The sequence below is a fragment of the Dipodomys merriami genome, unplaced genomic scaffold (genome assembly GCF_024711535.1).
Source record: "Dipodomys merriami isolate MVZ:Mamm:240054 unplaced genomic scaffold, mDipMer1.0.p SCAF_19, whole genome shotgun sequence".
Taxonomy (NCBI): Eukaryota; Metazoa; Chordata; class Mammalia; order Rodentia; family Heteromyidae; genus Dipodomys; species Dipodomys merriami.
Genome location: NW_027203270.1, coordinates 23,390,988 through 23,415,456, shown reverse-complemented (window position 1 = coordinate 23,415,456; position 24,469 = coordinate 23,390,988). Strand labels below are relative to the sequence as shown.

The window sequence follows — 24,469 nt, the reverse complement described above, 5'->3', positions numbered from 1 at the left end:
ACCTTCCCTCTACAGTGTTTGAAGGCTACCAAAATACCAACCTTTTTCTCTTTGGAGGTTTCAAAGCCAAACCTCCTCCCATACTCCTCTCTCCTTTCCATGCCAGATTCTCTCTCATTTAGCAGGTACCCAACTCTCACCCCACTCAGTCATAAGCTTCCTAAGGAAGGGAACCATGGCTTATATCCATATTTACCTCTGAAACTTAGCTCCATGGTTAGTACAGTGAGTACTTACTTAGTCCAGGTCAGAAATACACATAAGCTCTGGGAAGGTGGATCAGTGGTAGAGTGCTCGCCTCGTATGTACGAAGCCTTGGGTTCAATTCCTCAGCACCACATACACAGAAAAATCCAGAAGTGGCACTGTGGCTCAAGTGGTAGAGTGCTAGTCTTGAGAAAAAGAAGCTCAGGGACAGTACCCAGGTCCTGAGTTCAAGCCCCAGGGCTGGCAAAAAAAAAAAAAAAAAAGAAAGAAAAAGAAAAGAAAAGAAAGAAAAAAGTTTCAGGGCTAGGAAGGTGGCTCAGTGGTAGAGTGCTTGCCTTGCATGCATGAGGCCCTGGGTTTGATTCCTCAGCACCACATAAGCAGAAAAAGCTGGAAGTGATGCTGTGGCTCAAGTGGTAGAATGCTAGCCTTGAGCTAAAGAGTCAGGGACAGTGCCCAGGCCCAGAGTTCAGGCCCTACGACTGACAAAAAAATAAAAAATAAAAGGAATACGCATTAGCCAGGCTCCTGACTTTAATCCTAACTACCTAGGTATCTGAGATCTGGGGATCCAAACTAACCCAGGCAGAAATGTCTATGAGACTCTTATTTCCAATTAACCACCAAAAAGCCAGAAGTGGTACTGTGGCTGAAGTGGAAAGAGCACTAATCTTGGGCAAAAAAGCTAAGTGATAGCACCTAGGCCTTGAGTTCCAGCAAAAAAGCTAAGTGATAGCACCTAGGCCTTGAGTTCCAGCACGTGTGTGTGTGTGTGTGTGTGTGTGTGTGTGTGTGTGTGTGTGTTCCAGCAAAAAAGCTAAGTGATAGCACCTAGGCCTTGAGTTCCAGCACGTGTGTGTGTGTGTGTGTGTGCGTGTGTGTGTGTGTGTGTGTGTGTGTTGTTTCAGAGTCTCCCCCAACTTCCAATTTTGCTCCCTTTCACCCTCACCCCCACAACTTGGGTTCCTGACACCCCTACTTCCAGATGCTCTAAGGCATCTGAATGACCCCAAACAGTGTCCACAGACAAACCTTTGCTTCAGCTTTGCTCTGTTCTACTTGCTTTCTGCCCCAGGGTTCCTCAGAGTCTTGACTACTCAAGTGTGCTCAGCCCTGAATTTCATAGAAAGACTCCTGTGGAGAAAAATGCTTCCTTTTTTCTCCTGGCAAGGAGGACAGTTCTAAGATATTTTTCATGCACCTTTTAGAGCGTCCCATGGGATCACCCAGCCAGCATCTGCAATTAGAACCAAGTCAGTAAAGGCTTTCCCTTTCCCTGCTTCCCTCCCTTCAGCTCCTCATGGCCCACATTCCCCAGAACTGCTCACTGAGGTTAGGCCTTTGTCCTAGGCTCTGCTTTCCAGGAAGCTGAGGCTAGAATCTTGGGAGACTTGAATACATTCAGAGCCCTTTATGTAGAAGTTCTCACAGACATTTTGTTTTCAAAGTTCAATTTCTTTTTTTTTTTTTTTTTTGGGTCCAGTCGTGGGACCTAAACTCTGGGCCTGGGCGCTGTCCCTCAGCTCTTCAGCTCAAGGCTAGCGCTCTACCACTTGAGCCACAGCGCCACTTCCGGCTTTCTTTTTGCTTATGTGGTGCTGAGGAATCGAACCCAGGGCCTCGAGCATGCAAGGCAAGCGCTCTACCACTGAACCACCTTCCCAGCCCCCAAAGTTCAATTTCTTTGTATGTATTTCCTCTTTCCTGTGAGTCTTACTCTTTAAGAAAACAAGCAAAATTCAAGTTTAGAGACTTGAGAGGATTAATTCATTGTACTTTTAACCTTCCAAATCTCATGTGTATCTATGCTTTCTTTGCTTTTACTCTGAACATGCTGCAACAATTTTGTATTAGCTTTAACATTTTTTCATAAGCCACAATTCAGAAGTTAGAGAAATTGCTCCCTGGTGGTAAAGCAAGAGAACTGCTGACCTCTTTCTGCTCTAATTACAGTGAATACAGTATCTCTGCTGCTCTGACTTCAGTTTTTAAGCTTCTCTATTTCCTTAGGATAAAATTCCAGCAGTACAGGATCATAGGGCACACATAATTGCATATAACCAAGTTGACTTATTGTAGCAATTTATTTTTTTTTTTTTGGGGTCCGGTTGTGGGGCCTGAACTCTGGGCCTGGGCACTGTCTCTCAGCTCTTCAGCTCAAGGCTAGCGCTCTACCACTTGAGCCACAGCACCACTTCCGGCTTTTTTTCTTTTTGCTTATATGGTGCTGAGGAATCGAACCCAGGGCCTCAGGCTTGCAAGGCAAGCGCTCTACCACTGAGCCACCTTCCCAGCCCCTGTAGCAATTTAAACACCTGCCAATGGTATGTTAGTTCTCCTTACCTGTGCCCTTCTCCAAACAGACATCTTGCTTCAATATTGTGTTTCTTTACTTTTTTTTTTTTTGGTCGGTTGTGGGGCCTGAACTCTAGGCCTGGGCGCTGTCCCTCAGCTCTTCAGCTAGCGCTCTACCACTTGAGCCACAGCACCACTTCCGTTTTTCTGTTGGTTTATTGGAGATAAGAGTCCTAGGGACTTTCCTGCCCAGGCTGGCTTTGAATCGTGATCCTCAGATCTCAGCCTCATGAGTAGCTAAGATTACAGGTGTGAGCCACCAGCACCCAGTTCTTTTTATTTTTTGCTGGGCCTGAACTCAGGGCCTGAACTCAAGTGTTCCTGTACTTCTTTTTGCTCAAGGCTATTGCTCTACCACTTGAGCCACATATTTCTGGCTTTTTTTTTTGGTGATTATTTGGAGCTAAGAGTCTCATGGGATGGCTTTGAACCTTAGTGGTTAGAGATAAGAGTCTGATGGGGGCTGAGAAATGTGGCTTAATGGTAAAGTGCTTGCCTAGCATGCATGAAGCCCTGGGTTTGATTCCTTGGTACCACATGCACAGAAAAAGCCAGAAGTGGCACTGTGACTCCAGTGGTAGAGTGCTAACTTTGAGCAAAAGAAGCTCAGAGATAGTGCCCAGGCCCTGAGTTCAAGCTCCAGAACTGGCAAAAAATAAAAAATAAAAATAAATTGCAAAATCTATAAATTAGGAATTGGTTCAACTATAAATATCAGAAAACTAAAACTGTAGTAAGAGCCAGCATACGGTCTAGGATGGTATGATGGCTTAGTCACCATAACCCTCAGGGCCTGAGTCTGTTTTGTTGTTGTTTTTTTGTTTTGTTTTGTTTTTCTTTTTCACTCAGTTGCTCTGCCTTTCAAGCCTAAGATTACTTTATGAATAAAAATGGCTACTCTTTTTCTAATTAGTGTGTACAAATTCCAGCCATCAAAGAGAAGAAAAAGAAAAACACGGAAAGGTCATTCATCAACTGTCTCTTAAGTAAAAGGCTGAAAGTTGACTCCAACACTCCTGTTTACATTCAAGCCAACAAGGCAAATCAGAGCAGGATTGTTTCTCTGTCAGAGAAAAGAAACTGGGCAGAAAGTTATTATTTGGGCCAGACCTTGGAATTTTGAGCAAAGAACAACTTATATAGTTGATGTGAAAGGAGTTGATGTGAAAGGAGTTGATGTGAAATGTTGCCTGGCACTGGTGGCTCACGCCTATAATCCTAGCTACTCAGGAGGCTGAGAGCTGAGGATCACCATTCAAAGCCAGCCTGGGCAGGAAAAGTCCACAACACTTTTTTTTTTTGATTGGTTGTGGGGCTTGAGCTCTGGGCCTGGAAGCTGTGCCTCAGTTCTTTAGCTCAAGGCGAGCGCTCTACCATTTCAGCTACAGCGCCACTTCTGGTTTTCTGGTGGTTTATTGGAGATAAGAATTTCATGGACTTTTCTGCCCAGGCTGGCTTTGAACCATGATTCTCAGATCTCAGCCTCCTGAGTAGCTAGGATTACATGCATGAGCCACCAGCGCCTGGTCTGTGACACTCATCTCTAATGAACCACCAGAAAACCGTTAGTGATGCTATGGCTCAAGTGGTAGAGCGTTTGCCTTGAGCTGAAGAGTTCAGGGACAGCGCCCAGGCCCAGAGTTCAAACCCCACAACTGACCAAAAAAAAAAAAAGAACTATGATGTTTTCTTTTTGTTGGGCATGGGGCTTGAACTCTGGCCCTAGGCACTGTACCTCAGCTCTTCAGCTCAAGGTTAGTACTCTGCCACTTGAACCACAGCACCACTTCTGGTTTTCTGAGTGGTTTATTAGAGATCAGAGTCTCTTGGACTTTCCTGCCCTGGCTGGCTTTGAACTGCGATCTTCAGACTCACTCTCCTGAGTAGCTAGGATTACAGGTGTGAGAAGAGGTGTTCTAATTATGCTTCTCACTTACAGGGACTTCCCTGATGACCCAGGAGTACAGTGGGACACGGAACGTGTGGCCAGAATTCTCCTCCAGTACATAGCAGTCAATGGTATCAACTTGGTAAGGGGACACCTCCCTGAATGGAAAGCCCAGGGTCTCCTACCTATCCTACCAGTTGGTTTCTACAAATCGGTCAGTACTAGAGTGTCTCAACTCCTGGCCTGACCCATCAGATACAACTGGTAGTACACAGGTGAGATTAATATCGGAAAGGATGCCATCTATAAAGTGTCCAAAACTTGTTCAGGGCTCTCTACTCAATCTGTTGAGCACACCTAGAAACAAATACACCTTTCGGTTCTCTTTTAGATTTTTTTTTTTCCCTTCCCTTTGTGCCAGTACTAGGGCTTGAATTCAGGGCCTAGGTGCTATCCCTTAGCTTTTTCACTAAGGATTAGGGATCTACTACATGAGCCTCAGAGGACTAGGGATCTACTACATGAGCCACAGCTCCACTAGCTGTTTGCTAATTAATTGGAGATAACCATAGACTTCTCATCCTGTTTGGCTTTGAACTACCATCCTGAGTAGCTAGTATTACAGGGGTGAGCCATCTGCACCTGGCAGAGGAAATCATTTCTTTTTTATTTATTTTTGGTTGGTCATGGGGCTTGAACTCTGGGCCTGGGCACTGTCTCTCAGCTCTTCAGCTCTAGGCTAGTGCTCTACCACTTGAGCCACAGTGCCACTTCCGGTTCTCTGAGTGGTTTATTGGACATAAATAGACTTTCCTACCCAGGTTGGCTTTGAACCATGATCCTCAGCCTCCTAAGTAGCTAGGATTACAGACATGAGCCAGTGGCACCAAGCTGAGGAAATTTTTATTTTATTTATTTATTTATTTATTTTGCCAGTCCTGGGGCTTGATCTCAGGGCCTGGGCACTATCCCTGAGCCTCTTTTGTTCAAGACTAGCACTCTACCACTTGAGCCACAGTTCCACTTCTGGCTTTTTCTGTTTATATGGTACTGAGGAATTGAACCCAGGGCTTCATGCATGCTAAACAAGCACTCTGCTACCAAGCCACATTCCCAGCCTAAAGCAATTCTTTTTTTATTTTTTATTTTTATTTTTTTTGGGTCCAGTCGTGGTGCCTGAACTCTGGGCCTGGGCGCTGTCCCTCAGCTCTTCAGCTCAAGGCTAGCGCTCTACCACTTGAGCCACAACGCCACTTCCGGCTTTTTTCTTTTTGCTTATGTGGTGCTGAGGAATCGAACCCAGGGCCTCAGGCATGCAAGGCAAGCGCTCTACCACTGAGCCACCTTCCCAGCCCCGCAATTCTTTATTAATATGTTACTTGCAACTAGACTACTGTTAAATAAGATGATTGTGGTTATTAACAATGCAGTTGAGAATTCTTTCCCTGATCTGCACTTAAACCACAATAAAAGTATCAGTCATGCTAGCACTATGACCAGTACAGTCATAATTGCCTATCACCAAACGAAGTACAGGTTCTGTTCAGTTCCTTATATCACAGTAAAATATGTTTTTCCTCCCATAGTCCCTCTATGACAAAGGATGAGGGTTAGTACTAGGCGGGTGAGAACGCTCTCAGGCAGTATCCTGTACCAAGCTGAGTGCAGTTATCTTGGGGAATCCCAATTCAGTCCAGACATATCCACTGCACAACAAAGACAGTGAAGAACCTACAGAAAGCAGAAACCACGTGGAGAACCCAGGGCCAACCAGAGGAAGACTGTCACCTGGCACTGTGCCAGGATGAGATCAGAAGTACTCCCTCCTCCAAAGTGAAACTAGCCTCACACTCATAGCATAGTGTGATGGCAGAAAACGGGGTTCTATCTGGTTCCATGTCTACAGTATGCTTTCCAGCTTGTCTGCTTAAGCATGATACAGGAGCATCATGAGAACCACACAGAGTAACTGACAGGACAGGACTTTAGAAAGTACAAAGCCACCTTCCACAGAAAGCAAGGGTCAGTAGTGTCTTCACTGGGGTCAGCTAAGCTATGTTCTGGATCCCAATCCCTGCCTCAGTCTTTCATTCAATACATATCTGTTGAGCTGTACTATGTGTTGAAACTAGAAATAAAGCAGCAAGCCAAAAACACATGTTCTCCCTTAGATCAGATGTTTCAATGTGGCATTATTGACATTTGGGGCTAGGTAATTCTCTGTTAGGGGTGCTGTCCTATGCTTTATGGGATATGTATTTGTATCCCTGGCCTCCATATACTAGATTCCAGGAGCAACCCCTCTCCTCAGTTATCACAATGAAGATCTCCATATATTGCCAAATGCACATGGACAAAATCATCTTCATGTAAGAAACAGTGCTTTAGGGCCAGAGATCTCTACTATTGGGACTTGTTTAAAAATTGGAATCTGGACAAGATCTCATTTGGACCAAGACTTCTGAAAACTAGAAGGAAAAAAAGGGGTGGGGGAGATGGAATTCTATAAATAACCACATGGATTATGATTGTCATGTACAAATATACATATCCAGGGAGCTGAGTACCATTTGGTTCAGCTAGCTCACCAAAGAATGAGATAGTATTAAAAGATGCAAGATAAGAAATAAAGACCTGGTCTGAAAAGGTGGCTCAGTGGTAGAGTGCTTGCCTTGCATGTATGAGGCCCTGGGTTCGATTCCTCAGCACCACATAAGCAGAAAAAGCCGGAAGTGGGACTGAGGCTCAAGTGGTAGAGTGCTAGCCTTGAGCTGAAGAGCTGAGGGACAGTGCCCAGGCCCAGAGTTCGGGCACCATGACCAGACCCCAAAAAAATCAAAAACAAGAAATAAAGACCTAAGGGATGGGAAGGGGAAACAAAGGAGGAGGCTACAATGCTTGGTAAGAAATGTACTCATTGTCTTGCCCATGTAATTGTAACCCCTCTGTACAGTATTTTCACAATAAAAAAAAAAAAAAGAAAAGAAAAGAAATAAAGACCTTGGAGAATTTTAAGATAACTGAGGGCGGAGGATGTAATTCAAAGGCAGAATGCAAACTTAACATATATAAGTCCCTGGACTCTGTCCCCAGCACTAAAAAAAGGAATTGAGTGGAATACCACTTGGCCCCAGTCCTTTGGCCAACAGAATGCCCTGCAGTGTCCCTCCTGATACTGATCTCACCTGTGTGCTACTAGCTCTGTCTAATGGTGACAGGCCAGGAGTTGAGACACTAGCACTGATTGATTTGTAGTTTGGTTTTTTGTTTGTTTGTCAATCCTGGAACTTAAACTCAGGGCCTGGGCACTGTCCCTGAGCTTCTTTTTTTTGGGGGGTGGGGTGGGGGGTGGTCCAGTTGTGGGGCCTGAACTCTATGCCTGGGTGCTTTCCCTCAGCTCTTCAGCTCAAGGCTAGTGCTTTACCACTTGAGCCACAGCACCACTTCCAGCTTTTTTTTTTTTCCTGCTTATGTGGTGCTGAGGAATCGAACCCAGGGCCTCACGCATGCAAGGCAAGCGCTCTACCACTGAGCCACCTTTCCAGCCCTCCCTGAGCTTCTTTTGCTCAAGGTTAGCACTCTACCATTTGAACCACAGCATCACTTCTGGCTGTTTCTGTTTATGTGGTACTGAAGAATGGAACCCAGAGCTTCATGCATGCTAGGAAAGCACTCTACTACTAAGCCACATTCCCATCCCAGATTTGTAGTTTTTAAAACCTTTCATGTGGTATTTTAGCTTCATTTCAACCTATCAAGGAAAGTAGGGAAGGTATTATTTTCCCGATTTCACACATGAGGAAGCCTAGACATTCCAAGGTGAAATAGCTTTTGGCAATACAGCTCTGTGACATGCCCAAAGTACTATGAATAACTACTCCTAAAGAAGCCTAGACTTGGGTTGCCCTTGGTGGCCTGCAAGGAAGGACTACGATCAGAGCTGGGTATTTGAGTTTAAATACACACACACAACTATTTTTAGATCAGTTTTCCTATCTCATGGGAACAAATGGTACAGTGAATGGGAATAAGTTCTGCCAAAGACAATACCACAATATACTAGGTATTACTGTTCCTATTGACAGAGGGGTCAAAAGGACAGGAACTCATTGTAAAGGCAATTGACCTGTAATCCAAGAGGAAAAAAGGTGATAGGATTAAGCCCAGATGAGCCTATCGAATTTCAAAAAGGCATATATTTAAACAAATAGGCCTTTGTACTCAAGTGGAGAAATATTTGGAACTGTAGATTTGTTAAGGTGAACAGATTTGGGTGCTAGGCTGGAGCACTTGCCTAGCACTGAGTTTAATGCTCTGTGTGTATAAGAGCTTCTCATGATTTCCAGTCAGCCTGGGTGGTATTGGTTTGTATGCCACTCCTGGGCTTGAACTCAGGGCTTGAGCACTGGCCCTGAGCTTTTGTGCTCGAGGCGAGCATTCTACCACTTGAGCTACAGCTCTACTTTTGGGGTTTTTGGTGTTTCATTGGGAGTCTCATGGACTCTGCTTCCTAGGCTAGCTTTATACCACAATCCTCAGATCTTAGCCTCCTAAGTAGCTAGGATTACAAGTCTGAGTCACCAGTGCTTGGCTTAGTCAACCTGTTTTAAGTTTAAAACAGAAAGAAAAATGAACTCCAGGAAATGGAAATCAAGAGCTCTTTTCTTTGTTGTTGTTTTCATTTTTTCTTTTTTTATTCGGTCGTGGGGCTCGAACGCTAGGCCTGGGCGCTGTCCCTGTGCTCTTCAGCTCAAGGTAAGTGCTCTACCAGCTTGAGCCCAGCTCATCTTTTCTCTTTGTCTTGTTTGCTCGTTTATATGTCTTTGGGAGTATAACGGGAGGCACAAAAAATGGAGGCACAAAGGGTAAACAAATGCAACAGTACACTATGTTAAGAATGAACTATGTGGGCTGGGAAGGTGGCTCAGTGGTAGAGTGCTTGCCTTGCATGCATGAGGCCCTGGGTTCGATTCCTCAGCACCACATAAGCAAAAAGAAAAAAGCCGGAAGTGGCGTTGTGGCTCAAGTAGTAGAGCGCTAGCCTTGAGCTGAAGAGCTGAGGGACAGCGCCCAGGCCCAGAGTTCAGGCCCCACGACTGGACCCAAAAGACAAAAAAACAAAAACAACAACAAAAAAAAATGAACTATGTAACTTGTGGGAGGGGAAAACTGGAGAGAGCGTGGGAAAGGGTGACACTGGCCAAAAAGAAATGTACTCAGATGCCGGGCGCTGGTGCTCACACCTGTAATCCTAGCTACTCATGAGGCTGAGATCTGAGGATCACAGTTCAAAGCCAGCCCAGGCAGGAAAGTCTATGAGACTCTTATCTCCAATAAACCACTAGAAAACCAGAAGTGGCGCTGTGGCTCAAGAGGTAGAGCGCTCGCCTTGAGCTGAAGAGCTGAAGGACAGCGCCCAAGCCCAGAGTTCAAGCCCCACGACCGACAAAAAAAAAAAAAAAAAAAAAAGAAATGTACTCTGCCGGGCGCCGGTGGCTCATGCCACCAGCTTCTCAGGAGGCTGAGATCTGAGGAAGATTCAAAGCCAGCCCGGGCAGGAAAAGTCCATGAGACTCTTATCTCCATTAAACCACTAGGAAAAAAAAAAAAAAAAGGAAGTGGCACTGTGGCTCAAGTGGTAGAGCCTTGAGCTGAAGAGCTGAGGGACAGCGCCCAGGCCCAGAGTTCAGGTCCCACGACCGGATCTCCCCCCCCCCCAAAAAAAAAGAAAGAAATGTACTCATTACCTGTCATATAACTGTAACCCTTCAGTATATCACCTTTATAATAACAATTTAAAAAAATAGAACTGCTGGGCTCCGGTGGCTCACACCTGTAATCCTGAAGTAGGATAATTTATGGAAACTGAGATCTGGTGTAGGCAACTAAGAAATATGGTATCTAAAAACTTAGAAATGCTACTATCTTTGCTTCAAAGAGAGGCAACTGAATGCATTCTTTCCTAAGGGATGCATTTCTCACCCAAGAATTCACAACTGCCTGATAGGATGCTGCAAAATGCAGAAAGCAGATATCTCCTCCTTTCAGGGATAAGGATCTGTTTTATGGAAGGATACATTCTTACCTGGAAACTCTGATAATAATAGCAGATGTAGTTAAAGCAAAGACAAAGCACCTAGCTTTGCATAACTTAAAGCCAGACCCCCTGCCTTTACCCTATAAATAGCCAACAGCCCAAGGAGCTGTGTGTCTCTCTGGGTATCTCCTTGTCTGTGTCTATGTCTGTGTCTTTGGGACCTTATGAGAGCACCCACACTCTACTAGAATGTGCCCCTGCCTTTCTGCTTTTTTGTCTCTGTTTTCTTGCTTGTTTACTTAATAAAGCTCTGCCAAGTTTTCTTACCATTGTGACTTGTCCAGAAATTCTTATTCTGCGATTGAAGTCAAGAACCCTAAGTGAAGAATTCCTATATTTAAAGAAGAGTTTCACTAAACCTCACCTCTGTTGATGACAATCCTAGCTACTCAGGAGGCTGAGATCTGAGGATCACTGTTCAAAGCCAGCCCGGGCAGGAAGTCCATGAGACTCTTATCTCCAGTAAACCTCTCAGAAAGCCAAAAGTGGTGTTATGACTCAAGTGGTAGAGTGCTACCCTTGAGCTCAAGAGCTGAAGGACAGTGCCCAGGCCCAGAGTTCAAGCCCCATGATTGACAAAAAAAATAGAACTTCCCTGCCTATTCCAGTCCCAGTTCCCAACATCTTTGTTTAGGGATATGCCCCATTTATCATTTCCTAACCAACCATCCTTTCAAAACGGAATCCTTGTTTGTTTTTATATTTTATTATTCAGGATACCCTTTTCTTTTTGATGCCAGTCATTGAACTTAGGACCTGAGCACTGTCCTTGAACTTTTGTACTCAAGGCTAGCACTCTACCACTTGAGCCACAGATCCATTTCTGACTCTTTGCCTGAGCTGGCTTTGAACCATGATCCTCAGATCTCAGCTTCCTGAGTAGCTAGGGTTATAGGTATGAGCCATCAATGCCCTTTTTGTTATTCTTTTTTTTTTTTTTTTGTCGGCTGTGGGGCTTGAACTCTGGGCCTGGGCATTGTCCCTTAGCTCTTCAGCTCAAGGCGAGCACTCTACCACTTGAGCTACAGCGCCACTTCCGGTTTTCTGGTGGTTTATTGGAGATAGGAGTCTCACCGTCTCTCCTGCCCGGGCTGGCTTTGAACCGCAATCCTCAGATCTCAGCCTCCTGAGTAGCTAGGATTACAGGCGTGAGCCACCAGCGCCCGGCTCCTTTTTGTTATTCTTATTTCCTATTTGGTGTGTTTTGTTTTGTTGGTCGGTTGTGGGGGTTGAACTCTGGGCGCTGTCCCTCAGCTCTTCAGCTCAAGGCTAGCTCTACCACTTGAGTCACAGCACCACTTCCAGTTTTCTGATGGTTAATTGAAGATAAGAGTCTCATGGACTTTCCTGCCTGGCTGGCTTTGAACCCTGATCCTCAGATCTCAGCCTCCTGGGTAGCTAGGATTACAGGCGCAGGCCACTGGTGCACAGCCCCATTTGGTTTTTTTAAAATCCATTTGTGCAGGGGCTGGGAAGGTGGCTCAGTGGTAGAGCGCTTGCCTTGAATGCATGAGGCCCTCAGTTCAATTCCTCAGCACCACATAAGCAAAAAGAAAAAAGCTGGAAGTGGCGCTGTGGCTCAAGTGGTAGAGCGCTAACCTTGAGCTGAAGAGCTGAGGGACAGCGTCCAGGCCCAGAGTTTAGGCCCCACAACCAGACCCCCCCCCCAAAAAAAAAACAAAAAAAAATCCATCTGTGCAAAAGTGTAATGTTAGAATCTTGACTAAGTTTGTAATTAATAAACAGATGTGGTCATATCTGGGAAAATGGAATTAGAGGCAGCCTATCATATATATACTTCTTCCATGAACTCAAGCCTAGGCTGTGGTGGACATTTGTCCTTAGAGTTTTTGTGCCTATGACATCATGTGATCATGTGAGGAAAAGAGCCTGAATAGCTGGGTGCCAGTGGCTGAAGCCTGTGATCCTAGCTATTCAAGAGGCTGAGATCTGAGGATCGCCATTCAAAGCCAGCCAGTCAGGAAAGTCTGTGAGACTCTTTTTTAGGCCCAGAGTTCAAGCCCCATGACTGACCAAAAAAAAAAAAAAAGAGCCCTAACAAATAGGCTGCACCCACTTGAACAAAGTTCATGTTAATTGCCAGCCAGCCAGGAAAAGTAAATGCTAGTAAGTGACCACACAGATAAGCACTATTCTAAAATGGTTTCAGTCATGACTGAATAACACTCTTCTGTGCTGGCCAGAAATAAGAGTAAACAGTAAACCCCAAGGAAACAGCCTCCATGTTACTGTCATCCAAACTGCTTACATACCATAATCTGTTCAGAAGTCGGTTCACACTTCTCAGAATGTTAAGTTTCTGGGTTCTGTTTCCTCCTTTCTTTTCCAAGGCAATGACGACATCTTCTTTGAAGCTGAAGAATGGAGAAAGCACCTGTAAAGCACAGCACCCCCTTGTCCTCATCTGTCTCTGCAGGTGGTGACTTTCGATGCTGGAGGAGTCAGCGGTCACAGCAATCACATTGCTTTGTACACCACTGTGAGGTAGGTTTCTCTGGTGATGGAGATGGGAGAAGTTTTGCCCATTCGTTCAGGGATCATGGTTACTAAAGCACCTTTCCTCTGGGCCCAGGGAATCTGACTGCATTCATACACAGCTGCTGTTGGTGATGTTGCTCCCTCATCACCTCCCTCACTACATCTCATCCTCTTCATGAGAAATCGTTCAGTAGGAATGTTCCTCTCCTAAGCAGCTGTGTGTGTGTGTGTGTGTGTGTGTGTGTGTGTGTGTGTGTGTGTGTGTGTGTGTGTGTGTGTGTGTGTGTGTGTGTGTGTGTGTGTGTGTGTTATCTCTCTGCTTTGGCCACAGAATTTTATAACCCTTGTAATGCAGGAACAAGACTTCAGATAATGGGTTCTATGGATCAGTGTACTTGCTTCATCTTTTCTCTCCCTTACTCTGGTTTTTCATCTCCCATTATGGATTTTTGTATAGTTTCCAATCTTTTTTTTTTGCAAGGGAATATACACATATGAAATTCTAGTTGTTGTGCTATACATGGTGGCACACACCTGTAAGGCCAACCTGGCCTACTAGCAAGGTCCTGTCTAAAAATAATAATTCTGTTTGTTCTCCACTGACACCTTATTTTACTGATCTCTTCATTTGGCTAATAAAACCAAATGGAACCTCAAAGATGTTGAGTAATTTAGGATCATCCAACCATGAACATATTTCCTGTTCTCTAGCAGAATGAACTTTCTTCTGAACATGCTAGAGCAGTAAAGAAATTGAAGTTGGAGATGACATCATCAATCTGGTTATGGGAAATGAGGCAGTCCAGGAATGGGCTTTGGTTACCCTGAGGCCTTGGGCTTCTAAGATTAGACAGTAGGCCCCTTTGAGACTAGGAACAGTGGCTCAACTTCATTGCAGATGTATGTAAGACTTGTGACCAACCCAAGTACCCACACTGCTCCACAGAAAGGAGCAGACCAGGTCTACTGCAAACCAAGCAGGAGTACCTGAACAGGCAGTGTTACCTAGATACCTGAGGGGACTTGGCTGGTTCCAATCCCTGGTTCCATCATCTTTGGAGTGGAAAAGGCAAGGAAAGCTTGCTTCGGGGCAGAGAACCCAGGGAACCATATTTCTGCAGATATAACTTCCTCAAAGAGGTTCTCATCACTTCTGAAACCATGGACAACCACTGAGCTGTAGATTTTCAAAATGATGGACATGGCCACTGTCTGCCAGAACTTTTCTCCATGGTCATCTTCTGCCTGCTAAGTCCATGAGACTCATCATCTTGGCCCTTCTGTGGCACATGATTCTGCCTGTCAGCTGTCAAACTGTTGCCTTGACTTGTCTAGCACTGTCTGTTTCTTCCCCTTGTGGCCTCTTGGGTCACCTTTCAGACTTTTTCCTGGCTTCCTTCCCATCCAAGATCCCTGGGTGTCCCTGTCCCTAGGGCTTCCTTCCCAGTAACACACTTGCATGGCTATAATCTCTGAGCTAGTTCAGGGAGCGACTAGCACTTACTTCTTTCCCAAGATATCCACTTTGAAGTCACAATATCCCCAAGAATCTGCCTAGAACCCAGGACAATTCACTTCCTCCTCAGTATCCCAGAAATATTTTTCAGTCTTCCATTTCTAAGTACTATGAGAGAGAGTCAGTTCCATAAGTTTGTCAACTCCCACCTTCTTTACCTCTTGCTCCCTAGAGTCCCTGATCTTAAGTATGTAAGTCTGATGTGATGGGCAGGAGCTTTCACAACAAATCAGGAAAGCAACCGAGATAGCACTACTGTTGGACTTGCCTCATCCTTCCTCTCAAGGCAGTGATCACAGAATGGCTTCTTGGTGAGAAAGTGGGAGTGGAGGAGGTCAGAAAGGAAAGAGGAAACATCAGGGAAGAAACATAAACAACTTCCTCTCATCAAACACATAGTAGTTTCAAGAGAAAAACATCCTATACCCCTTGATAGTTAAAACTTGGGCTAGGGCTGGGAAGGTGGCTCAATGGTAGAGCTCTTGTCTTGCATGCCTGAGGCCCTGGGTTCAATTCCTCAGCACCACATAAGCAAAAAGAAAAAAGCTGGAAGTGGCGCTGTGGCTCAAGTGGTAGAGCGCTAGCCTTGAGCTGAAGAGCTGAGGGACAGCGCCCAGGCCCAGAGTTCAGGCCCCACGACCGGACCCCCCCCAAAAAAAAATAAAAAATAAAAAACTTGGGCCAGCAGTTCATAATCCATAGACCAACCGCTTGAGTTAACTTCCCTTAGATGAAAGGCCCACCCTGGTCCCTTAGTTGTAGCCACAGGTGTGGGATTCCAGAAAACTAAATGGTGAAGTATGTGAAGAAAAAAACAACCCACCTAAGAACCTATGGGATGGGAGAATCATGGCCCTGCAGGCCTTCCTCTATGTATAAGCCCCTCTCCGTTGGCACAAAGGAAAGGTGACTTACCCATTCTCACTCTTGCATTTTCCCTCCTCCAGGACCCTGCATTCAGAAGAAAAGTTCCCTAAAGGTAAGGCCAGTCCCTTTTACAAAAAGCCACTAGTTGTCCCTCTAAGGAACTAATACAAGGTAAAATTTACAAATATAATCAGCTTCAGCTTCTCCCCTCCCCACCCACTCCCACCCCACTATATCTGTGAATTTGGCATCTGGATTTAACCACCATAGACCAAAATTACTTTAGGGGAAAAATGATGTCTGTACTTACATAAACAAACTTCTCTTCTCATTAGTCCCTAAGTAATATGATGGACAATCTTCACTATAGGACGTATTAGTAACCTAAAGATGATCTATAGCATACAGAAGGGTGTATGTGGGTTCTGTACCAATACTGTGTCATTGTAGAAAAGAAATGTGAGCAAGCATCTGCAGATCTTTGGAATCTTCAGGGGTCCTGGAACCCTTGAATATTGTGGGATACCTGTATGTAGAGAGTTGCCCTAGCCAGGAAGAGGAAGGTCACACTTTGACTCAGCTCTGCATGCCTGTCAGGTGGCATCTGGTGCCAAGTACCTTGCCAACAGGCCTGTCTTAATATGCAAAGAGGCCAGGCTTGCCTCCATGCCTGTCTAGTTTCCACAAGGGTAGGTAGGTCAGTCCTGCCTTTGGTATTCTGTCATTCTGTCCTTTCAAATTCATCTTCTTTCTTTTTTGCCAGTCTGGGGCTCGAACTCTGGGCCTGGGCACTGTCCCAGAGCTTCTTTTGCTAATGCTCTACCACTTGAACCACTTTCAGCTTTATCTGGATAGTTTATTAGAGATAAGAGTCTCAAGGACTGGGCTGGGAAGGTGGCTCAGTGGTAGAGCGCTTGCCTTGCATGCCTGAGGCCCTGGGTTCGATTCCTCAGCACCATGTAAGCAAAAGGAAAAAAGCCGGAAGTGGCGCTGTGGTTCAAGTGGTAGAGCGCTAGCCTTGAGCTGGAGAGCTGAAGGACAGTGCCCAGGCCCAGAGTTCAGGCCCCACGACCGGACCCCCCCAAAAAAAAAAAAAAGAGTCTCAAGGACTTTCCTGCCTGGACTGGCTTTGAATTGCTATCCTCAGGACTCAGTCTCCTGGGGAGCTAGGATTACAGGTGTGAGTCACTAGTGTCCAGCTTCAAATTCATATTTTACACTCATACTCTCAATTAATTAGCCAGGTTGTACGTGCCTAATGTGCTTGACATAGGAACTCTTTGTTACCTACAATAAGGTATCTGACTATTGGTCATTTACCAAGTTACTTCCTTGCTTAGCCCCTCAGAGCCATTCTGTTCCTGATCACAGAACAGTATGATAATTCAACAAACAGAAATAATAAGTGGCATGTGCCCTTTGTACATAGACTTAACAAGCTGTGCAGTCTTCAGAACCTCGCTATAGCCAATATGATTTTTTTTTTGGGGGGGGGGTTGGTTGTGGGGGCCTGAACTCTGGGCCTGGGCACTATCCCTCAGCTCGTCAGCTCAAGGCTAACACTCTACCACTTGAGCCACAATAGCACTTCCGACCTTTTCTGCTTATGTGGTGCTGAGGAATTGAACTCAGGGCCTCATGCATGCAAAGCAAGTACTCTACCACTGAGCCACCTTCCCAGCCCGCCAAAATGATTTTTTTGCGGGGGGGAATCTGGTCATGGGGTCTGAACTCTGGGCCTGGGTGCTGACCCTCAGCTCTTCAGCTCAAGGCTAGTGCTCTACCACTTGAGCCATAGCACCTTTCCGGCTTTTTTCTTTTTTCTTTTTTTTTTTTTTTTGGTCGGCCGTGGGGCTTGAACTCTGGGCTTGGGCTCTGTCCCTCAGCTCTTCAGCTCAAGGCCAGCGCTCTACCACTTGAGCTACAGCGCCCCTTCCGGTTTTCTGGTGGTTTATTGGAGATAGGAATCTCACGGTCTCTCTTGCCCGGGCTGGCTTTGAACCTCGATCCTCAGATCTCAGCCTCCTGAGTAGCTAGGATTACAGGCGTGAGCCACCAGCGCCCGGCTCCAGCTTTTTTCTTTTTGCTTATGTGGTACTGAGGAATTGAACCCAGGGCCTCAGGCATGCAAAGCAAGCGCTCTACCACTGAGCCACCTTCCCAGCCCTGATTTTTATATCTACCCTGTAAAACGAGTACATCCCACACTATGAACACTATTTTATGAACTAGAAAACTGAGATCCAAGAATTGGGGGCATGGCTCAAACCTTACCATATCCTGCCTTTGCACTGTATACCAAGCTGGGCACATGAAGTACTAGCTACTACTACTCAGGAGACTGAGATCACAGATTCTTTGAAGCCAGCCTAGGCAAAAAAATTCAAAAGATTTTGTCTCCAATTAACCAGCAAAAACCTAGACTATAGGCATGACTCATATGGTAGAGTACCATAAAAAAAGTTGAGGACCTGAGTTCAAACTCCAGCACTACCCACCAAAAGAAAGATTCATAGCAATTAAGGAATTTTCCTATAACAGTTTTTGAATGACAGGCCTAGAAACAGGCCTCTCACCAGCCAATACCAATATTTCTGTCTTCATCACCTTCCCTCTGTACTTGAACTTGCCATATCCCAACCTCTAAGCAGCCCACCTCTTCTTCTTAGGTCCCATAGTGGGTTGGAGGGTGGCCAGCCTCATCTATGACCCTTTCACTCTTTCTATCTGGGAGAATGCTGGGGAAAGAGCAGCCTTAGTGTTGCAAGATGCTTGGCAATCAGCAGCAACTGACCCTTATGTCCTGACTAATGTGCAGGAGGAAGGTGCTCAGAATGGCTAGCTGGGAACAAAAAGCTATTCATGTCTCCCATTCGCTCCCCACTAGGATGTTCTGTGCTGACACTTCAGTCTGTGAATGTGCTACGAAAGTATCTCTCCTTCCTTGACCTGCCCTGGTCCCTGCTGAGCACTCATGATGTCCTGTTCGTGCTTACCAGTGAAGAAGTGGCACAGGCCAAGGTGAGGATTGTGAATTCCTAACTACGTGCACTCTGAACTAGACCCCATTGTTCCTCAAAGCCTTGTCTGTAGAGGCCCTCACTGAAGACCTTCCAAAGAGAGAGCTCAGTATCTGCCCCCACATGTAAAGATTAGGCAAGAGAAACCTTAGTCTTGAGATAGATTTTCAAACACTTAGACTTTCTCTAATTACTAAATTTTAAAGTAAATGACACCATGCTCATTTGTAGAAAATCTAGAATTCATAAAAACATCAGTAAAATAAAAATAAGAGCCAGTCATAGTAATGCTTGCCTGTAATCTCACCTTCATGGGAGTGTGAGGTAGGAAGCTAACAAGTTTAAGGCCAGCCTAAGCCACTTAGTGAGACTCTCAAAAAGTAAAAAATTTCGGGGCACTGATGGATCATGCCTGTAATCCTAGCTATTCAGGCTCAGCCTCCTGAGATCTGAGGATCAAGGTTCAAAGCCAGCCTAGGCAAGAAAGTCTATGAGACTCTTATTTCCAATAAACCACTCAGAAAACCAGAAGTGGCACTGTGGCTCAAGTGACAGAGTACTAACCTTGAGCTGAAGAGCTCAGGGATAGCTCTCAGGCCCAGAGTTCAAGCCCTATAACCAACAAAAACAAAAACAAAATTAGTTGTGTTCTCCTGTGAAAAAAAATACTATGTAATAGTTTGCTGATAGACTTTATGAAGACAGTCCTGCCCAGTGCCCCTTACTATCCACAAGTTGAGTATCACAGGTATGCTTACATCTCAAAAGCTATGCAGTATCTGATTATAAATAGTTATCTAAATTTATAACATTTAAACTTTTGCCAAAAATATTACCTAGAAAGGCAGTTAACTTATGGAACCTGGAATAAAACAGCACATATATAATATATAGTGTTTTTTATATATATGTGTATATATATATATATGTATATGTTTATACTTAAATCAATTACTGGGATGTGTTTAAAAACAAAACTATAGCTGGGTGCTGGTGGCTCACACCTGTAATCCTAGCTATTCAGGAGATTGAGATCTGAGGATCACTGTTCAAAGCCAGCCCAGGCAGGAAAGTCCATGAGACCCTTATCTCCAATTAACCACCAGAAAACCAGAAGTGGCACTGTAGCTTAAGTGGTAGAACAATCACCTTGAGCTAAAGAGCTGAGGAACAGCGCCCAGGCCCAGAGTTCAAGCCCTACAACCGACAAAAACAAAAAACACAGAACTATACTAGTTTTGAACTATACTAGTTGTGAATAACAACACAATACACATTTTTCCCATTAAGGTGGGAAGACAATCTACAACTATGTAGCATTCTAGCTTACCTAATTCCAAGGGTGTGTTGTAGCCTACTTCTCATAAAACTCAGTTTGTATTGTGTAAGGTGGTGGAACAGAATGATTAGGATGAAGGTTTTAGAATCAAAATTAGATGCTTGTGGGATTGAATCTCATCTGTTATCTGCTACCTTTTTGGGATTGATGAGATTTCTAATTTATTTATTTATGTACTTTTTTTTTGTCAGTTGTGGGGCTTGAACTCAAGCCCCCCACTATCCCTGAGCTCTTTTGCTTAAGGCTAGTGCTCTACCACTTTTTTTTTTTTTTCGTCATTCAGGGGGCCTTAACTCTGGGCCCTTCCCAGCCCCTCTACCACTTTGTTTTTGTTTTTGTTTTTTGCCAGTCCTAGGGCTTGAACTCAAGGCCTAGGCTCTGTCCTTGAGACTCTCTGTGCTCAAGGCTAGTGCCCTAGCATTTGAACCACATTGCCACTTCCAGGTTTCTGGTAGTTAATTGATAAGAATTTCAGACTTTCCTACTCAGGCTGGCTTTGAATCATGATCCTCAGATCTCAGCCTCCTGAGTAGCTAGGATTACAGGCGTGAGCCACCGGTGCCCAGCTCTGAGAGACTCTTAACAGTATGTGTATGTAGGTTCTGGGGCTTGAACTCAGGGCCTGGACACTGTCCCTGAGTTCAAGCCTCAGGACCAGCACAAGAGAAAAAAAAACTTCAATATAATAACCCTATGGTTTAAGTACTATTGTTACTACTATAACAACAATAGCCGGGAGCTGGTGGCTCATGCCTGTAATCCTAGCTACTCAGGAGGCTAAGATCTGAGGATCGTGGTTCAAAGCCAGCCTGGGCAGGAGAGACCGTGAGACTCCTATCTCCAATAAACCACCAGAAAACCGGAAGTGGCGCTGTAGCTCAAGTGGTAGAGCCCTCGCCTTGAGCTGAAGAGCTGAGGGACAGCGCCCAGGCCAGAGTTCAAGCCCCACGACCGACAAAAAACAACAACAATGATAATAATAGCTGGGCACCAGTGGTTCACGCCTATAATCCTAGCTACTCAGGAGGCAGAGATCTGAGGATCACAGTTCAAAGCCAGCCTGGGCAGGAAAATCTGTGAGACTCTGATCTCCAGTTAGCCACTAAAAAACTGGAGATGGCGCTGTGGCTCAAGCGGTAGAGCATTTGCTTTGAGCTGAAGAGTGCAGGGACAGTGCCCAAGCCCAGAGTTCAAGCCTCAGGACTGACCAAAAAAAAAAAGTCTCTCGGATTTTCCTGCTCAGGTTGGCTTCAAACCACAGTCATCAGATCTGTCTTTTTAGTAGCTAGGATGATAGGTGTGATCCACCAGTGCCCAGCTGAGATCATATTGATTGCTTGCCAATAATAAATGCTATAGAAGAGATGGAAAGTCGAGAACCACCCAGAATATCATGGGCTACAAGAAGCCAAGTAAGAATACAGCAGAAAGGGGAGTAGTGAGAGGAAAGACTTCAGGTCAGGGAGCAGATCTGAAAGCAACAAAAACTGGTCCAGAGCAAGTTTCCATAATTGGTTCTCTCTGATTCTTCTAGAGAGCCATGTGCTGCCACCACAGCCAGCTCCTCTGGTTCCGCCGCCTCTACATCCTCTTCTCCAGGTACATGAGAATCAACTCACTGCACTTCCTCTGAAGCCTTGAAGAGTTTTCAGATGTAAGGAACAAAGAGGAGAAATAGAAGCCCACGACCCTGGCCTAGATCTGGCCCATGCAGCTTATGCAGAAGAGGACCATGACAGCCCACTAGTGGACCACCCAAACTCACCTCTCCCTGGGGTGTAATATGAATGGGGAGCAGGAACCCTACAGACCAGAAACAAATCAAGCCATGGATAAAAATAGATATCCTGATAACTTCTCAAGTTCTTGTGAAAAAGAATTTGCATAAGGAGAGTGTCAAACACCTAGCACAGAGCTTAGACAGGCTGCTATGATGATAAATGAATGTAAAGGTGCCCTAAAAACACTTCACAGACTACTGAGACTAGCCTTGAGCACAAAAGCTCAGAGACAGCACCCAGGTCCTCAGTGCAAGCCTGACAATTTACCAAAAATTAAAGTAAACTTACCAAAAATTAAAAATAAAATAAAAACTGATACTCTATGACCTAAGGAAGTGTTTAGATTATCATGTTGTTACATATACTAGAAAAATCCAGTGATACAATCTCATTCTATAACGAGGAAAAAGGTTCACATATAGTAAAAATTTTAAAGCAGATTAGAAATGGCACAGTGCTGTTTTGTGTTGTGAGTTGCTGTTAACACACACAAGTAGATGATTAAAGTGGTATATCCAAAAAAAAGATAGTTACCAACGAGACCATCCTTCAGCAATGCAAGCTTAAAATTATAAAAGATTGGTTTGATGTAGTTTACAAATAGTTTGGATGGGAAAAATACTTCTTAAATAAAGCTTTTTTTGTTGTTGTTGGTGGTGGTGGTAGTGGTGGTTGTGGGGCCTTTAACTCTGGGCCTGGGCACTGTCCCTCAGCTCTTCAGCTGTAGACTAGCGCTCTACCTCTTTTTTTTGTTTTTTTTTTGTTTTTTTTTTTTTTGTCGGTCGTGGGGCTTGAACTCTGGGCCTGGGCGCTGTCCCTCAGCTCTTCAGCTCAAGGCGGGCGCTCTACCATTTGAGCTACAGCGCCACTTCCGGTTTTCTGGTGGTTTATTGGAGATAGGAGTCTCACGGTCTCTCCTGCCTGGGCTGGCTTTGAACCGCGATCCTCAGATCTCAGCCTCCTGAGTAGCTAGGATTACAGGCGTGAGCCACCAGCACCCGGCTGCACTCTACCTCTTGAGCCTCAGCCCCACTTCCAGCTTTTTCTGCTTATGGGGTCTGAGGAATCAAACCAAGGGCCTCATGCATGTAAGGCAAGCACTCTACCATTGAGCCACCTTCCCAGCCCAAATAATGTAAAGCTTTAACAAATATATATAGAGGGCTGGGAAGGTGGCTCAGTGGTATAGTGTTTGCCTTGCATGCATGAGGCCCTGGGTTCGATTCCTTAGAACCACATAAGCAGAAAAAGCTGGAAGTGGCGCTGTGGCTCAAATGGTAGAGTGCTAGCCTTGAGCTGAAGAGCTGAGGGACAGCGCCCAGGCCCAGAGTTCAGGCCCCACGTCCAGCAAAAAAAAAAAAAAAAAAAAAAAAACATATAGAAAGTATGATCTCACATACATAAAAACCTGATTTATTAACCAGGTACTGGTGGCTCATACTGTAATCCTAGCTACTCAGGAGGCTGAGATCTGAAGATTAAAGTTCAAAGCCAGCCCAGGGAGGAAAGTCCCCATGAGACTCTTTTTTTTTTTTATATTTTTTTAAACTAGGGCTGAGAACCGAACCCAGGGCCTTGGGCGCGCCAGGCGGGCGCCCTTCCGCTGGGCTAAACCCCCAGCCCCCCCATGAGACTCTTATCTCCAATGAACTACCCAAAACAGACAGATGAAGAGCTGTAACGCAAATGGTAAAGGATTATCCTTGAGCAAAAAGCTCAAAGATCATGCCCAGGCTCTGAGTTCAAGCCCCAGGACCTGCACAAACAAATTTTTTAAAAGTCTAGAAAGCAGGGGAACTGAAGATAAACTTTTTTTTTTTTGTCGGTTGTGAGCCTTGAATTCTGGGCTTGGGCACAAGGCAAGCGATCTACCACTTGAGCCACTTCAGGTTTTCTAGTGGTTTATTGGAGATCAGAGTCTCACAGACTTTTCTGCTCTGGCTGGCTTTGAACCAAGATCCTCAGATCTCAGACACCTGAATAGCTAGGATTACAGGCATGAGCCACCAGCACCTGGCTAAACTATTGTTTTTATCTAGTGAATGACATTGTTGTTTGAGGCCAGCTTCTGCTCTTTGTCTCCATCTCAGCACCTTCTCCAGATATGACTGCAGCCAAGGGTGTGGAGCTTCAGGTTCCACTCTGGGTTCCAGGAAAAGGAGAGGCCAGAACAAGGCTCTCCTTGCTTCAGAACTGAAGAGGGGTAGCCAAAAAAATGGAGATCCTGCTGGAAAAGAGAAATAAAGACAAGATCACTGATAGAAGTTCCAGAGGGGGAAAAGGCCACAGATGAACTCAGGCACAATAAGGAGAATGTCTAGAAGCTGAATGAGACTGAGTCAGTACATCAGAAAATCCCAATAAACCCAAGCAGGCCAGGTGCCAGTGGCTCATGCCTGTACTCTTTGCTACTCATGAGGCTGGGATCTGAAGCCAGCAAAGACAGAAAGTTCATGAGATGTTTATCTCTAATTATTCAGAAAAAGCCAGAAGTGGCGCTGTGGCTCAAGTGGTAGAGTGCTAGCCTTGAGCACAAAGAAGTTCAGGAGCAGTGTTCAGCCCCTAAGTTTAAGCCCCAGGACAGGCAAAAAACAACTCAAAAACCCAAGCAGCTTGATTTATTAAAAAAAAAGAAAAAAAGAAAAAAAGGGGCTGGGAAGGTGGCTCAGTGGTAGAGCGCTTGCCTTGCATGCATTAGGCCCTGGGTTCAATTCCTCAGCACCACATAAGCAGAAAAAAAAAGCCGGAAGTGGTGCTATGGCTCAAGTGGTAGAGCGCTAGCCTTGAGCTGAAGAACTGAGAGACAGCACCCAGGCCCAGAGTTCAGGCCCTACGACCGCCCCCCCCCAAAAAAAAAAAAAAGAAAAGAAAAGAAAGCCAGTGCTGGTGGCTCATGCCTA

The 24,469-nt window shown here is 45.1% G+C and overlaps 1 protein-coding gene across 1 annotated transcript in view; it reads left to right on the top strand.

The window, feature by feature from the left end:
- Pigl (phosphatidylinositol glycan anchor biosynthesis class L) overlaps nt 1-22,218 on the top strand; it is a 56,878-nt gene extending 34,660 nt beyond the window's left edge. The window contains exons 3-7 of the mRNA XM_070027771.1: nt 4,502-4,592; nt 12,985-13,052; nt 15,510-15,541; nt 18,317-18,450; nt 21,323-22,218. Coding sequence (XP_069883872.1) covers nt 4,502-4,592; nt 12,985-13,052; nt 15,510-15,541; nt 18,317-18,450; nt 21,323-21,421 — 424 coding nt within the window. The 3' untranslated portion in view covers nt 21,422-22,218. The remainder of the gene's footprint in view (nt 1-4,501; nt 4,593-12,984; nt 13,053-15,509; nt 15,542-18,316; nt 18,451-21,322) is intronic.
- Nucleotides 22,219-24,469: the final 2,251 nt, after the last annotated feature.